At 33.4% G+C, this 17,242-nt stretch overlaps 1 protein-coding gene and 1 pseudogene across 2 annotated transcripts; both read left to right on the top strand.

The window, feature by feature from the left end:
• The window catches only part of LOC145961836 (proto-oncogene tyrosine-protein kinase ROS-like), a 155,887-nt pseudogene that overhangs the window by 32,485 nt on the left and 106,160 nt on the right, over positions 1-17,242 (top strand).
• LOC145973027 (terpene synthase-like) lies at positions 356-15,809 on the top strand. Of its 2 annotated transcripts, none has more exons than XM_083102158.1 (7): positions 356-442; positions 559-711; positions 8,904-9,050; positions 9,463-9,583; positions 14,869-15,008; positions 15,092-15,194; positions 15,365-15,809. In XM_083102158.1, the coding sequence occupies exons 1-7, from the start codon at positions 380-382 to the stop codon at positions 15,598-15,600; spliced, it is 963 nt and encodes a 320-aa protein (XP_082958284.1). In that variant the 5' UTR covers positions 356-379; the 3' UTR covers positions 15,601-15,809. The 2 variants fall into 2 exon arrangements, with proteins under 2 accessions (XP_082958284.1, XP_082958288.1); XM_083102162.1 differs by having other exon boundaries at positions 559-713; positions 8,942-9,050.

Raw genomic sequence — 17,242 nt, 5'->3', positions numbered from 1 at the left:
ACAATTTTTACGAATATTTTACGAATATTGAATATTGAACACATAAGTAGTGAAATGTAGATAAATTAACTTATTTTAATGTGTATAATACAAGAAAAAAATTTATATTTTTTCGCCTCTAATAATACAGCTGCATTGAGGAAGAAGTATTGAGTCGAAATCGAATCATTCTATATTGGTAATTGATCGAAAGATGATAAAAATCAATTAAAATTGATGAATATAATTAATTATGAATTAATTTTTTTCTTATGTTTTCGATGTGCCAACTTTTACATCAATCTGATGAGTCATTTCTCGCTGGATTATATATAAAAATATTTTTCTCCTTAAATTCTTACAGTTTTGAGAGAGGAAGATATCGCTGAGAATTGAAAATATGACAAATACAAATAACAACTCGTTTTATTATTCTCTGAGCGGCAACAAACAAGAAGATGAGGTAAGAATTTATCTTTTATTCTATTTTTTCTTTTTTTCTTAGGTATTTCATTTGTCTATGATGACTACAGAGATTTTGGTGACGTAAAAGATTAAAAAAATTATGATTTATTGTAGAAACTGTTAGAACCGATCAGATACAATCTTCAAGTTCATGGAAAGCAGATAACGGCAAAATTAATTCAGACTTTTAATTACTGGCTAAAGATATCGCCTGACAGAATAAAAGCAATCGAAGAAATAGTAATCATGCTTCACAACTCGAGCAATATGTAAGTTTGCATTTTGCTACATCATAATTTTTTATGTTTTTTTATTCCAATTGCGCACATTTCTATTTCTTCATAATATATATATATATATTTAGATTGTTATGGTTGTCTAACATAATTTTCATTAAGGAATATTAGTTTTGTAATATTTCACACAGCACCAAGTCGTCTAAAAGTACTCTTAAAACTGGATATATTTATGTCATAGGCATCTTTTACTGACATCGTTAAGTCGATGGAAAAATGGCTAGAAGCCGTTTCATGACTTGAATTGAGTGACATTTTAGTCTTATCTATATGATGACTTCCTTCAAGGACATCTATATAGATTATCGATACTCGACAATAGGAATACTTTAATACAAGCAATAAATGGACTATTTACATTTATGCATCTAATTTTAAATAATCTTAATATTCTATTTAATATTCTAAATCTCAACAAGGAATATACCTAGTGAAAACAATCTAATCAAAATGATGTCAAAATGTTATCAAATTGACAAAGAATATAATATCAAAAGAAGTGATCAAAATGACGGCAAAACGATGGCAATTCGATTGTAAAACGTCCCATACTTTGATGATGATCCTGACTGTCATTTTGATGTCTGTTTGATGTGAAAGTAAACAATTAGGACGCATTTAGACCTTGGCAGAAAAGCAGAAGTTATTAATCAAAACTTACGCTGGTAGTAACAGTTTCTACTTTTTGTTTTTCTCATATACTGCTTATTAACGCGAGTTCTGATTGGCTTTCTGCTTTTCTGTCAAGATCTGAATGCCCCCTTACTCTCTACAGGAATAAATGCAATATTAAAAAATTAAATTACATTTACAATAGGAGCAGAGACAAAATGAAGACAAAGATACATTATATAATGTTTTTATTCAATATAAACTTCAAACGATTTTATTCTTAATAAAGTCATGTGACATTTCATATCCTTTTAAACTTAAAATGCATAACATGTTAGGAGATTCAGATTATTTGTATAAAATACATCTAAATATTTATCGCGTTCATCATACCATGTTTTATTTTTCATTAGGATATATCTTTCTAATTTTATTATTACATATTATTATAAATGCTTAAAACTGATACATGATTATATTTATGAACACTTTAAAAGAAAAGAAATATAATCTAAATCTCCTAACATGTTATAGCAATTATAATCACTCAATGTATAGCACATACTTTTTGGATATTTCTAAAACTCATAATATGAGCCTTGGGAACCGGTTAATGTAATCTAACCTAACTAATCTCAATCATTACAATAAGCTATTAAATAAAGTACGATGTATAAAATGCAAAGATATATTATACAATTAATAATACTTATTTGTCTTTTATCCATGTTAATTCTAAATATAATTATGTAAGATTGTTCTATTTAATCGTTAATCATTCGTATTCTTGTTGCACTATGTCCTATGTCCTGTCGGCAGATGAACTAAAAACCATTGTTAACAAGCAAATTGTCACTCATAAGCAGTAATATGTAAGCAGGAAGAGAATCGACCAATCATGGTCAAGCAATATTCTAGTTTCAATGGCTGCTTTACTATAATTGACTATAATTGATCGTTTCTCTTACTGCTTACTAATTTTTATATGGGCGATCGCGCGCACTATTTAAATTTATAAAATCAATTGAACGTGCAATATCGTATAATAATACCAAAATAAATGCGATTGGAAGCTTAAATTATCAAAATATATAGAAATCACAATACATACCACTATAAAACGACGCCAAAAATCTCTTTCGAAATAAAATAACTGATTATAAATTCAGTCAAATTATTTTATCATAATATACTCATTTTGATGTCAATTGAGTTTTTCTCATTAATATTATATGTATATATAATTAATCAATAAAAAATCTATTTCCACTTTTCCTAAAGTATTTCATCAAATACGATCTCAATATATATGGTGTCAATTTTTCGTCATATTAAACTATTTTCTTGACGCAATGACGATAAACAATGATTTTGACGTCATATTAACATTATTTTGACTATACTGTTTTCACTGGGTAGATTATTAAATAAATTATTTTAAATTTAGTTTATTAGAAATTAAACTGAGAAACAGTGATGATACGGAAAAGGATACGACCACAGTATATACAGTAGCGCAACTCCCTGTCGGCACCTTTGATGTCAGTGTTGGCCAAAACGAAGTGCGCATGCGCGAAATAAGTAAGTTGATCAGTAACGTCATCTGAACTTCTATCTCACTTACTCTTTCGTATTCATTCTACTCTCTCTCTCTCTCTCTAGCTCATGATACATACAATATTATTAATATAAAATGTATTTTATTGAAGAATATATAGAAATAAATTGTTAATAATATACCTGAAAAAGAAAAACATCAAATAAAAAAATAAATAATTGTTATAAACGAAATATATTACATCCCATACAGCACACAAAGATTGCATACACATTGCAGCAATCTTTCACCGCAATATTGCAACATTGAAAATTTACTGCAAAATGTTGCTGCACCATTGCTGTGGGATTGCAGCAACGTTAAAATGTCCGCTTTTAGGAATATTGCAATGTAAGCTTGTAGTAATGTTACGGTGCAATGTATTTGTAATATTAAAACGCGTTTTGCTACAAATGCAGACCGTTTTAAATTTAATAAATAAACTTCGAGAATATTAAAGAAATGTTTAAGAAAGATAGGAAAAAAACATTTTCTTTTAAAAAAATTTCACGCTTTTCAAAAAATATCTATTAGTGTTTTATATTAATAAATTTATTAATAATTAATTTTCTATCTATAAATGTTTCTTATTAAATTTTTATCTCAATAATATACATACAATTATTTTACATACCCTCGACACCAGAATATTTTACATGCAATAAATGAACTATTTCTATACATGCAATAAATGAACTATTTCTCATTTATCCATTCAGTGAAGAAAAATCTGTTTAATATTCCCAACGAGGGATCCAGATTATTAAATAAATTATTTGTTTAATAATCTAGATCCCTTATTAGAATTCAGAATATTAAATAAATCAAGTCAATTTATTAGAAATTAAACCGACTCAAGACAAGAAATATAATTACTGCATTAGTCCTTCGTAGACCTTATATCCACTTTAGACGAAAATTCGAATACAAATTAGTTAAGTTTGGTGTCGCAGTAGCGGCAAGTAAAGAAACACATGTTATATATTTTCGTTATGTTAAAATGTTGCTGCAATATTGCCAAAGTAATATTATAAAATAATATCTCTGCAATATTTCTGCAGCATTACACTGCAATGTGTAATGTTGTAACATTGCAGCAATGTTGATGCAAACTTCTGTGCTATATGGGAGGTAATAAAAAATAGAAAGTAAAAAAAGTAAAATATATAAAAAATGTTAAATACTTTTTTATGCTCAAGAAAATAAAAATTATAATTATTAAACTACATAATATTATAATATAATTATACTAAATATTCAATTATATTAAATAATTAATATATGAAATTAAAGTACAATTATACTAATAACAATTATACTAATATATTATACATATATGTAAAATATACATAAGCATGTATAAATAAATACTTAATTGTTTAGTTTAAAGTTAAAAAGTATAGGGTAATGATAGGTATATTTAATTGAGCATTTAAATATGTGAGAGAGAGCAAAAACAAAAAGAGTAAGCGAGATAGAAGTTCAGATGGCATTACTGACCAACTTATTTATTTTACATGCGCACTCCATTTTGGCCAACACAAAATCGGGAGAGTTGCACTACTATATATTAGACATCTATAATCAGAGATGCGCCAATGACTCCTCACCACGATTTCTATCCGTCATCTTATACCCTATGACGTCATTGACATCACATGTGGGCTGCGTTCCAAAATTCACTGCTAGTACTGAAAATCTATAGTTTACGTGACATACACTATATATTTTCAGTACTGGCAGTGAATTTTGGAACACAGCCGTACTTGTGTTTCGAGTCTAATCATACTGCAACAAAACGAGTTTGCTATACGAAGGATTTGGGAGCTGCTACTTGATTTAATTATTCTTATTTTCTAGGTTGAGTATATCATTTAAATATATAGTGACGCTATATTATATTTTATCCTCCTCATTCTCTTTTATAATATTTACATTATTACATTTATATTATAATCAATGCAAAATGTAAAATATATATTAACATATAATATAAATATATTAATGCATTAAGGTATATAATAATATATATAATATATGAACATAATTTAATAATTTTTCAATTATTATAACAGTTCTTCCTAGCAAAACAATCTTTCTCAATTTAAAAAAAATTTATGTAAGTTAATTGAGATTATTATGTTATAAACTTATAATATTACATAATACATGAAAAAACAAGGTCTTACTCAGATTTAACACGAGCAACAATTAGCATGACGTCAATAAATGTCATCAGTAACGTCATTAATGACGTCATGGGGTACAAGATGGCGGAAAAACCACGTGATTTCACAGTGACCAATCAAAAACTGTTCGCCATTGGCGCATCTCTGATTATGGGTCAGTTTCACCATCTCCGGTTAACTCAATCAGCCGATTAAATTTAAGAATTGCCAACTACAAAACAAACTAATTTTCACTTACAGACATCTTAGGGTGCGGACCCATGCAGCGGAATAGCGGAACGCGGAACGAGAGCGGAACCAATCGCGAGCGTTCTGCGTTTTTCAGCAGCTTTAGCTTTTTCGCAGACTGCGTAATCAGCGTAATATACACATATTGCATGTAGCATGTAACCTCAAAATACATAAGTGCAATAAAAATAGTAGTGCAATAAGCGGCAGTAAAAGAAAAAAACATGAGTAATATTCCGTAATTATTATTATATCCGTAATTCGTTGTCACGATGAATTTAACAAGGTATATGTGTATACATATATACAGTTCTGTCATTTTTGTTGCGCAGAAACATGGGCCTCCAGTCCCCATGTAGCATAAGTAAACTTTGCGCAACCAATCACGAGTTATTATTTCAAAAGTGTTGAAACACGTTAAAATTTATTTGACAGATTTTAACATTTTCAGTCAATATTTCCGATAAGAAACGCATTTAATTTAATATTTATATACATGATAATAAAAACGAGCAATAAAAACAATATTTAAAAGTCATTTTAGGGACGTGCTGTTCGGACTGCTTACGCTCATTCCGCTCCATAACCTAACCATGGGGATGGGGAGGATTTGAAATTTGCGTGATGAAAACTGCGGAACGCTCGCGATTGGTTCCACTCTCGTTCCGCATTCCGCTATTCCGCTGCATGGGTCCGCACCCTTATTGTACATATTAGCAGCTGTTAAGTGAGTAATGTAATATTGTTATTGTCACGTGCATATAATATTAAATAAGTATGTAACATTATAATAAGATGTCTGTGAGTAAAAATTAGTTTAAGTTTTGTAGTTGGCAATTCTTAAATTTAATCGGCTGATTGAGTTAACCGGAGATGGTGAAACTGATCCTATATGGGCCGTTTCGACCAAACTCCGATTAACTCAATCGTTGATTAAAGGATTGCCAACATGACAAAATAATTCTGTGTAACCAATTGTATTTCTAACAATATACAGAGAGAAGCCAATATAATTGTAGAAATACAGTATATCGTCAGAAATACAATTGGTCACACTAAATTATTTTGTCATGTTGGCAATTCTTTAATCAACGATTGAGTTAATCGGAGTTTCGAAGCGGCCCTATAGGTCTCTACTGCAGGCCTGGCCTCGTAGGCGCTCACGGAGCACGAGAGGAGGAGAATATGCCCCCTCTTCTCGCGGCTGCCTCTTCCCGTCTTTCCTTTCAGGCCCCTCGATCCACCTATCCCCTCTATAAGGCTGTCACTCTCGCGCGCTCTTCCTTATTCTGCATATTCGTCAACACTCTACACTCATTGTCAACATGTACAGTACGTGCACGCGTCTCGCGCCAGTGGAAAAGGAAGCGGGGAAGCACGAGCTATAGTTCGTGGGCCAGGCCTGCTCTACTGTATATACTGTGATACGGCCCACACGCACACAATAATACATATTATACAGGGTGTCATGAAAGTGAGCATGACTTTAAAAAGTTAAGGTAGATTGGCTCAAAATTAGAAGAAAAGTCTTGTACAGTTATGCAATATTCGCAATAATTAACGAGAAATAAATTAAAGAAAATTGGTCAATGCGCGTGGCTAGAAGTGCGTGGCGGTGAAGGCGGTCTCATTGTAACATAATGGCGGCGCGCAGCGAAGCAGTAATTGGAGAGGGGAAGAGCCTTCGCCGCGCGCCTACACACTCATTGCTCCTCCCCTCCCCAATCACCGTTTCGCTGCGCGCCGCCATTATGTTACAGTGAGACCCCCTTTACCGCCACGCACTTCTAGCCACGCGCATTGGCCGATCTTCTTTAATTTATTTCTCGTTAATTATTGCGAATATTGCATAATTGTACAAGACTTTTCTTCTAATTTTGAGCCAATCTACCTTAATTTTTTAAAGTCATGCTCACTTTCATGACACCCTGTATACAGGATGTTCCACACTCCCAATTGAAATTTTAATAACATATTCCTGAGTAAAAACTAAGATGAAAATTCTAATACAAAAATGTTGAGGCTATAATATTTTTTAAGTTATAAACAATCAAAGTTTGTCAATGATATCGTGTAAAATTCGCGCATAATTACATTTACACGTGTACCGATCTGTCATCTGTTATTGATTTTTTCATGTCAGATGCTATTAATTTTTACTGCATAACTGAATTTATTTTTTTATTTTATTATAATGATTTTTATAATGATAATAGATTAATTTCTACAAATATTTCTTTGATTAAAGAAAAATGTATCTCATTTTTCAAATATGTTAAATATGTTTTTATTTAAGATTTTATAATTCTGTTTAAATGTAATAATTGAACAATTATTTAAATTTTTATTTAAAAAAGAACGTTTTCTGCATATATTATTTATAATTTGTTAATACTAATTAATCACCATAATGTATGATTATGTATTAATTATGTAAATAATAAATACGCACATAAGAAATTACAAAATAAAATCAGCTATGCAATAGAAATCAATACCACCTCATATGATAAAATCAATAACAGATGATTGATCGGTACGCGTATAAATATAGTTACGGACCTAGCGCGCAAATTCTACACGATATCATTGACAAACTTTGATCGCTGAAATTTGTAATTTGCAATTATATAGATATATCTTAAAAAAGTAGATGTAAAAATATTGATATTTTATAAAGTATTAATAACTGTTTGCGCAATTAATTTCTAAATAGTATTTCAATAAAATAATAACGATATGGCGAATAATTTTAGTGCAATTATGAAGAAATTTTTTATCAAGTCATGATGTCATTATTGTGAAATGTTTTCACAATTTTCCTATCGAGGAATCCATCCTCGTGGCAACGGCATCGACGCATATTCTGTGAAGAGCAGGTCTAGAGCAGTTTCCTGGAAAGCGAAAGACTTGGGTTCGACTCTCGATCCAGCCACTTGCATCTCACATATTCTTTTAGTCCACGAATATTATTTCCTAGCAATTACTCATTGGGCTGAAGAGAATATACACACACTCTTCAGCCCAATGAATAATTGCTAGGAAATAATATTCGTGGACTAAAAAAATATGTGAGATGCAAGTGGCTGGATCGGGAGTCGAATCCGAGTCTTTCGCTTTCCAGGCAACTGCTCTAGACAGCTAGACTGCTCTAGACACTGAGCTATCCAGATCTCATACCTAATGCCGCTTTTCAACACAATGACATGCGACTCCAAAGTGATGTTGGCATCTCGCTCGATGGATGCAATGCCGATTGCCACGGAGGACTCCTGAAAGGTCGTTTGCTGACCAAATAAGTGTCGGTGGAGGTATTCGCATGCACTGCATGCTGGCTTCCGACTGGTCTTTCGTAAGAAACGGCACCGACGAGCACAACATAATTTTTACATTACATTTATTTCTATATTATTATTTCTATACTACGTGTATTTTATATTACATTTTTTTTATATTACATGGATAAAATGGAATTTATATATCAAAAGTGCAATTTTCTATATATTCTTAATATTATAATTTGTTTTATTTTTTTACAAAATTGACGACATTCAAGATAATTCTATTTTGCGGAAAGGTATTCCTGTCGCTCATTCTGTTTTTGGGATTGCTAGCTCACTAAATGCTGCCATTTATATATTGTCTATTGCTTTGGAACGAGTTATTAATTTACAACATCCTGCAGTATGTAACCATATTATACTTACAAAAAAAAGATAAAGTATACAGTATTTTAGTCGCATTATCTTTACAAAGCAAGATTGAAAATAACAGATCTTATTCTCTCTTAGTGTTCAAATATTTTCAAAAAATGCAAAATTTAAATACTATCCTTGGATTATATGGCATTTATATATTTAAATAAACCGAAAAAATTAAAGATTATGTTGTTATAGAAAAAATAAAAGTTATTGCGAGGACTTGACTGAAAAGAAAAACATACATAAATGTTTTATCGTTAAAAAAAGATAAACATTTTATGATATTTTAACATAAACTAATTTAATATAAAGCACATTAAATGTCGTTAAAAGATAAGCTCCATAATACATGTTAGATAAAATTGTGTATTGTACTAACTACGTTTTCCTTTCAGGCACCAAAAGTGTGTATAGAACAATTGTTGGAACTTGAAAGAGGTCAAGGAATAGACATTTTTTGGCGGGATAATTTCATTTGTCCAAGTGAGAAAGATTACAAGACTGTGGCAATAAAAAGTAAATGTTAATATTTATGTGTGCATATTTATATTTTTTTGAAATAAAAGAATTACATATAAAAAAAAAATATATATATATATATATATAAATTAATAGATACTTCAATTATACATATATATATATGTAGGATATTTTGAGTGCATGTGCTGACCAGTCCGATCGCGTATTGTGCACGGTCACACAGCACAAAAACACGAAGCATCTCGCGCGGCGTTATGTCTTCCGCGTGTGGACCTTTTGGGACGCCCCGCACAGCTCCTAGAACGTCCTGCGCGTTAAGATTATTTTATGACTAACGTATGTACGACGGAAAGACGAGCATGGGCTGTAGCAAGACAGCTCAGGCAGATAGTTCCTAACGATCGTTCAAAGAATCACGACGCTCTACCGTATCCTAACTTTGTAACTACACATATTCCGTTGTATATTACTTTAAATAAATTATATTCTTAAATAACATCCTACATATTTTGGAGGCTCGTCCGGGATAGCGGTATAAAGTGTAGTATCAGATATACGACGAAGAAGGATCGCGGTATAGAGTGTAGTATCAGATATACGACGAAGAAGTGCATTAAAAGTGCATAAGAAGTTTTAAAGTGTGAAGGCGTAAAGACGTAAATGATGGAACCAGGCACTAGCGCAGCAAACGACGATCTGAGTACAACATTGATGAGCATGACGACAACTCAGTTAAAGCAGGAACTCAAAAGACGAAAGCTCAAGACGACGGGACTGAAAAGTGAACTTATCGCACGACTGTTGCCGTTCATGCTACTCGAACGCGAACACGGCGATACAGAACATGATGATGATAACCAAAGCAAAGGTGATAACGAAAGTACACGCAGACAAGAACACGACAACGAAAGTGATACGAGTGACTCAAGCGATGAAGACGAGGCGCCAATCATTGAAAGAAGACGATTTAAGGAAGAAACCCGAAGAAATCAACTATTGACGTTCAGGGATGTTGAAGAATCCTTGAAAACGTTCAACGGAGACGACAAGGTCAACGTGAAGAGATGGATCAAGGACTTCGAGGAAATGGCTGCATTGTGCGAGTGGTCCGATATCCAGAAAGTGGCGTACGCGAAGCGTCTTCTTCGCGGTTCGGCGTAAGTTATTCGTAAACTATGAGAAGTGCACGAAGACATGGAAAAAATTACGGCGAGCATTAACGGAAGAATTTGCCAACATTGTAGATGGTCACGCAGTGCATCGGGAATTATCACGACGAAAGAAAACGTCCGACGAGTCATACCAGGCATATACATACAAGATGCTCGAAATCGCCGCACAAGCTGATGTGGATACGCGGTCGGTAATCCAATACATTATCGAAGGTATCCAAGACGACGCAGTTAACAAGACAATATTACACGGAGCAAAAACCATACGCGAGCTGAAAGAAAGGTTCACTCAATACGAAGCTATAAAAACGGAAGGAAAATCGAGGATAAGGCAGTTAAAACCGGAGGAGAAGAAGAAGACGATCCGAGGGGACACGAGTTTGACGGAGACGAAGAGATGTTTTAACTGTGGCAGTAAGGACCATTTGGGTAAAGCGTGCCCGACGAAGGACAAAGGTGCCAAATGTTTTAAATGTAATCAATATGGACACATCGCTAAACTATGTAAAGTAGCAGTAAGTACACCGAAAGAAACCGCATGTATAGCTATTAAGGACCCTCAGCAAAAACAGATCAAACCAGTAGAAATTTCGAATCAACGTTTTGTCAGCGTTATAGATACCGCTAGCGATATAAGTTTAATCAATCGAGATTGTTAATTGATAATAAATTAGGTTGTCCGAAGTTAGATAATGGCGTAAATTTTAATGGTTTAGGCGCATTAAATAATAGCACGCGTGGTTCCTTTGTAACGAATATTGTTATTGATGGCGAAACATTCGAAATCACATTCCATGTCGTTAATAACGAGATAATGAAATATACAGTCTTGATCGGTGCTGACTTCTTAAATTTGATCGATCTACGTTCGGTAAAAGATAAAGTGACAATTCGAAAAGCTCCCGAAGACAGTCTAGATGTACCTGAAGTATTAAAGATCGACGTAATAGAGAAAGTAGATCCGTTTGATTTTTCATATATCCCCGATGAAGACGCTCGACGAGAAGTAGAAACTATTGCAAAAGATTATAAACCAAGGAAAACGCAGGAAGTCGGTACTAAAATGACGTTAGTTTTGAAAGATGATATCCCGATTTATCAAAGACCGCGCAGATTGTCTCAGCCGGAAAAGGAGGAAGTCGATAAACAATTAAAAGCATGGTTAGATGACGGTATAATAAGACCTTCTAATTCCGACTATGCAAGCCCTGTCGTTCTAGTTAAGAAGAAAAATGGCGAGACAAGAATCTGTGTAGATTTTAGGAAGCTAAATAAGAAAATAATAAAAGATCGCTATCCGTTGCCATTAATCGAATATCAATTAGATCGTTTGCAAGGCGCGAAAATTTTTAGCACGCTCGATCTGAAAAACGGTTTTTTCCATGTCGAAGTAGCTGAAGAAAGTAGGAAGTACACTTCTTTCATTGTTCCAACAGGTCAGTATGAATTTATGCGGATGCCTTTCGGACTTTGTAATTCCCCCGCGGTATTCCAAAAATTTATAAACGCCGTATTTAAAGATTTGATTTTTAAGGGGACAGTATTAACTTATATGGACGATTTGATTATCCCTTCGCAAAATATTGAACAAACGATTGATGATTTAAAACACGTAATAAAGGTAGCAAGTCAAGCTGGTCTGCATATCAACTGGCGAAAGTGTCAATTTATCCAAACGAAAATTGAATATTTAGGACATGTTGTAATTAACGGAACCGTAGCACCGGCGGAATGTAAAACTAAAGCCGTTATGAAATTTCCAACTCCTAAATGCGTCAAGGACGTGCAGAGTTTTGTCGGTCTTACGAGTTATTTTCGAAAATTTATTCCTCGATATTCCACGATAGCACGACCGTTAACGAATCTTTTAAGAAATAATGTAGTTTCGATTCGAAAAAGACGAAGAGCAGGCATTTTTAAATTTAAAATTCGCATTGAGCAACAAACCAGTTTTGAAGTTATACAAAGTCGGAGCTGAAACAGAATTACATACAGACGCTTCAAAATTCGGTTACGGTGCAATTTTATTGCAGAAAGATAATTCGGATAACACTATACATCCAGTTTATTACGCGAGCAGGAAAACCACCGCGGCCGAGGAGAAATATACTAGCTATGAGCTCGAAGTACTTGCAGTCGTCAAAGCGTTGAAAAAGTTTAGAGTATACCTGTTAGGTATTCACTTCAAAATCGTCACTGACTGTAAAGCGTTTACTCTAACAATAAACAAAATAGATTTATGCGTTCGTGTGGCTAGGTGGGCTCTGGCCTTAGAAGAATACGATTACGAAATTCAACATAGACCAGGAAAGAATATGATACATGTAGACGCACTGAGTAGAAATCCTCTTCCAGAAATTCCTCTTATCAGCGAAAGTAACGACGGTTTAATTGCCAAATTTAAGAAAGCTCAGAGTACTGATCAAGATTATGCAGAAGATTATTAAGAGTACTGATCAAGATTCTGCAGAAGATTATTAAGTTAGCGACACTTAATAAAGCCGACGGATATCTACAGGGTGATTCAAAATAACCCCTGTGTCCCTGAAATGACATATTCTTGAATCAATTCTAAGACGATTTTTTCTTCGGCAAAATTTCGTCCGAAGCTTAGTTTTTGAATTATTAAAGGAAGTAGTTAACGTATGACGGGTCGAATACAAGAGGCAGGCAAGGGTGGCGCGATTCACCGTCAGACGCGGGAGCTTACGGGGCGCCTGCTGCGATTAGCTGATCGCTATACACATTCAGACACACATGCGAACATATACATTCTCTCTCTGTCTGCTGTCTGTCTGTCTGTCTGTCTGTCTGTCTGTCTCTCTCTCTCTCTCTCTCTCTCTCTCTCTCTCTCTCTCTCTCTCTCTCATTCGTTCACTCACTTGCAATTTTTTTTTTTTTTTTTTTTTACGAGAGAGGGGAAAATGCATTTTATGCATACCCACCGGTCGATCCAGTGAGTTATGTGGGACTCGAGTACCAAGTCGAATTACCAACTCGGTACTCCCTACCCACTAAAAACCCCTCTCTTTTCACGAATTTCCTTTAACACACTGTCCCTCTGACTTCCCGAGATCTGTTTTCACATAACGTCAAATAATAGTCATTATTACCTTGTTCGATGACTTTTGATGTATTGCTGTAATTGCTTGAAGGAGAAATGAATTTTCCGATATCGGAAGAATCGGCATTGCATCCATCGAGCAAGATACCAACATCGCTCTGGAGTCGCATATCACTGTGTTAAAAAAAAAAAAGCAGCATTAGGTGTGAGGTCTGGATAGCTCAGTGGTCTAGAGCAGTTGCCCGGAAAGCGAAAGACTCGGGTTCGATTCCCGATCCAGCCACTTGCGCCTCACATATTTTTCTAGTCTGCGAATATTGTTTTCTAGCAAATATTCGTTAGGCTGAAAAGTGTGTGAATGCTCTCTCCACAGGATATGCGTCAGTGCCGTTGCCACGGATGGATTCTGTCGCTCGTTGATCAAATGGGCGTAAAGACACGTCCGACCTCCTCCCACATACATCCCTATCTTTCTCTGGATCGATACATAGTTACAAAAGTAGGCGACCATGAAGGGCCACAGGAAACTTCAACATCTGCCGATCATATAAAACCATGGCTGTATTTCGACGATTTAGACGAAATAGAGAGTGAAGACGAGGAAGAGAAAAGTTGCAATTTATGAACAGTGGTGAGCGTGACATTCGAGGGCGAATGTCTGGCAGGACGGCCGAGATGTAGGATATTTTGAGTGTATGTGCTGACCAGTCCGATCGCGTATTGTGCACGGTCACACAGCACAAAAACACGAAGCATCTCGCGCGACGTTATGTCTTCCGCGTGTGGACCTTTTGGGACGCCCCGCACAGCTCCTAGAACGTCCTGCGCGTTAAGATTATTTTATAACTAACGTATGTACGACGGAAAGACGAGCATGGGCTGTAGCAAGACAGCTCAGGCAGATAGTTCCTAACGATCGTTCAAAGAATCACGACGCTCTATCGTACCCTAACTTTGTAACTACACATATTCCGTTGTATATTACTTTAAATAAATTATATTCTTAAATAACATCCTACATATATATATATATATATATATATATATATATATATGTATAATTGTAATATCTATTAATTTTACAGAGATTGGTTGTCTCTTTAACTTGCCAGTAAGATTAATGGAATTGTTCTCAACTTATGAAGAAGATTTGTCACCGCTATTAGCTATTTTGAGTTTATACTATCAAATACGTGATGATTATTGTAATTTATGCCTCGGTGATGTGAGTAATAATATATATATTTGCAACATTATACGTACTTAAATAAACTGAAAAGATTGAAGTCAATATATTTTTTGTTATAGTATACCGAAAATATAAGCTACTGTGAGGATTTGACTGAAGGAAAATTCAGCTTTCCAATTATTCATGCGCTTACAACCAATCCTGATGATAAGCAAATAATGAGTATCCTTTATTATATATTATTTTTTTTATATTTTTTTAGTTAACACGCTAGTAACACATTTACTAAAGAAATGTAAACAGCCCTACATTACATATACATACACATATACAATTTTCAGATACTTTATAATTTTATTATATATATGTTTCCTTAATAATGTCTGATAAAGATATTCTAAAACAACGAACAAAAGATATCGGAATGAAACGTTATTGCATTAAATTGTTAGAAAAATTTGGCTCTCTCAAGTATACAAGAAGCGTACTTGAAGAATTGGACATGAAAGCAAGAGCTGAAATTGATCGCTTAGGAGGCAATCCGCTCCTAATAAAAATTCTAGATGAGTTCAAGAATTGGGATAGCAAAGAAGCGTCCCAAGACTCCTTAACACGAATGTTTTTATAAGAAAGAAAGTATACCCATACAGAAAATAATTGATATTAGATATTCATTGAATATTCTTCATAGGCATTAAGGATATCCACGAGTATATGAGAATCAGAGTTATTAGAAATAGCTATAGTTATCCAAATATTCGCCAAACGAGTTTCATAAATATCCACAAAATGTATAAGCCATTATCCACAACATCCAGAATATCCATACAACATCCAGTGGATACTTATGTATATATAAATATATATATATATATATATATATATATATATATATATAACATATATATTACATATTATATATTACATATATTACATATATTGATATTTATTAAATTTTTGCATCCGTATCCATGTTTTATATATAACAGAATTCGTGATCGTATGCGATTAATTTTTGAAGCTCTGAAGCTCCTCACAAAAGATAGACAAGATGCGGCTATAATAGTCTTCGAGCTAGTGCGCTCTTTGACCGATGAGCTGTGATTCGTGGGTCTTGTACCGTGCACGGCCTTATATACTGTCTTAATTGGATTCCACTCTCGAGTTTGGCGCTCCCGTTTTCACCACCTAGTGACAAGACGCGATGTGGATGTATATAAATATCCAGTATATCTTTAGTAGCTAGTTGGTGAATATACACTTACATGAAAAAAAAACCGGGCCATTAAATTTTAGCATTTTTTTATCAAAGAAGATCGCAGAAAATTGATTAAAATATGAATTTGTTAGGAAATAAATGAGCTTAAAAACTCATACATTTTTGTACCAGGAAACTGATACAACTGAGCAATGCAACTGTTTTAAAAAAATTTGTTTCCCATTTCTCAAAGTCTATCTTCAACGTCCGCCATTTTGTAAAACATTTTTTGTAAGACAAATTTGTTTTTTGTTTTTAAGAGAAATGTTCAAGCTTTAATTTGAGCTTTGTTTCATCTCAATATGATGATTTTTCACTGATTTATTGCTACTGAAAGATGTTAAAAAATTGTGCTAAAATTTAGTGGCCCGTTTTTCTTGCGTGTGAATATAGATATGAATAGATGAGAATAATATCGTGTGTATCTAGTGGATATCTTTGATAGCTACTTAATGGATATGGATATGTGGATGATATATGTATATATACAGATCTACTAGTTATCTATAGAGGACATAGACCTTATACATATAGCCATTTAGATATTTATTAGATATCCATTAGATAATTTTTTCTGTGTGGGTATTAAATTTATGTATTTGTTTATCATATAAAGTGTCTTCCTAAGTACGTTGAAAATATTGACAGTACTGTTTTCGCGTTCCAAAATTGTTTTCAGCGTGCTGCAAGAGAATAATAATTATTACCATTTTAACGAAAATAGATCCTAAGGAGTTGCTAACTTCTGACTGATTCTGCACATATTCTCGAGGTAATATAATTTCAGTAATGCATATGGCGACTGGTTGTTTCCACATTTTTCGTAACATTTAAAAAAAAGGAATGTCATTAATAAATCTATCATTTTATGTCATTAATAAATATATCATTTTATATGTCATTACATATTTTTATGTTATTTTTTTATACTAGTTATAATGGTTAATTTTTCTATTTTAATACCTATCGCTCCTTTTTGTTGCTATAAAATTTATTACGCGTTGTCAAGATT

Source organism: Camponotus vicinus, unplaced genomic scaffold (assembly GCF_025532165.1).
Source record: "Camponotus vicinus isolate PSW18456_S1 unplaced genomic scaffold, iyCamVici1.0 SCAF_1, whole genome shotgun sequence".
Lineage (NCBI taxonomy): Eukaryota > Metazoa > Arthropoda > Insecta > Hymenoptera > Formicidae > Camponotus > Camponotus vicinus.
Note: the sequence above shows the minus strand (reverse complement) of the source record. Positions and strands in the feature narration are given on the sequence as shown.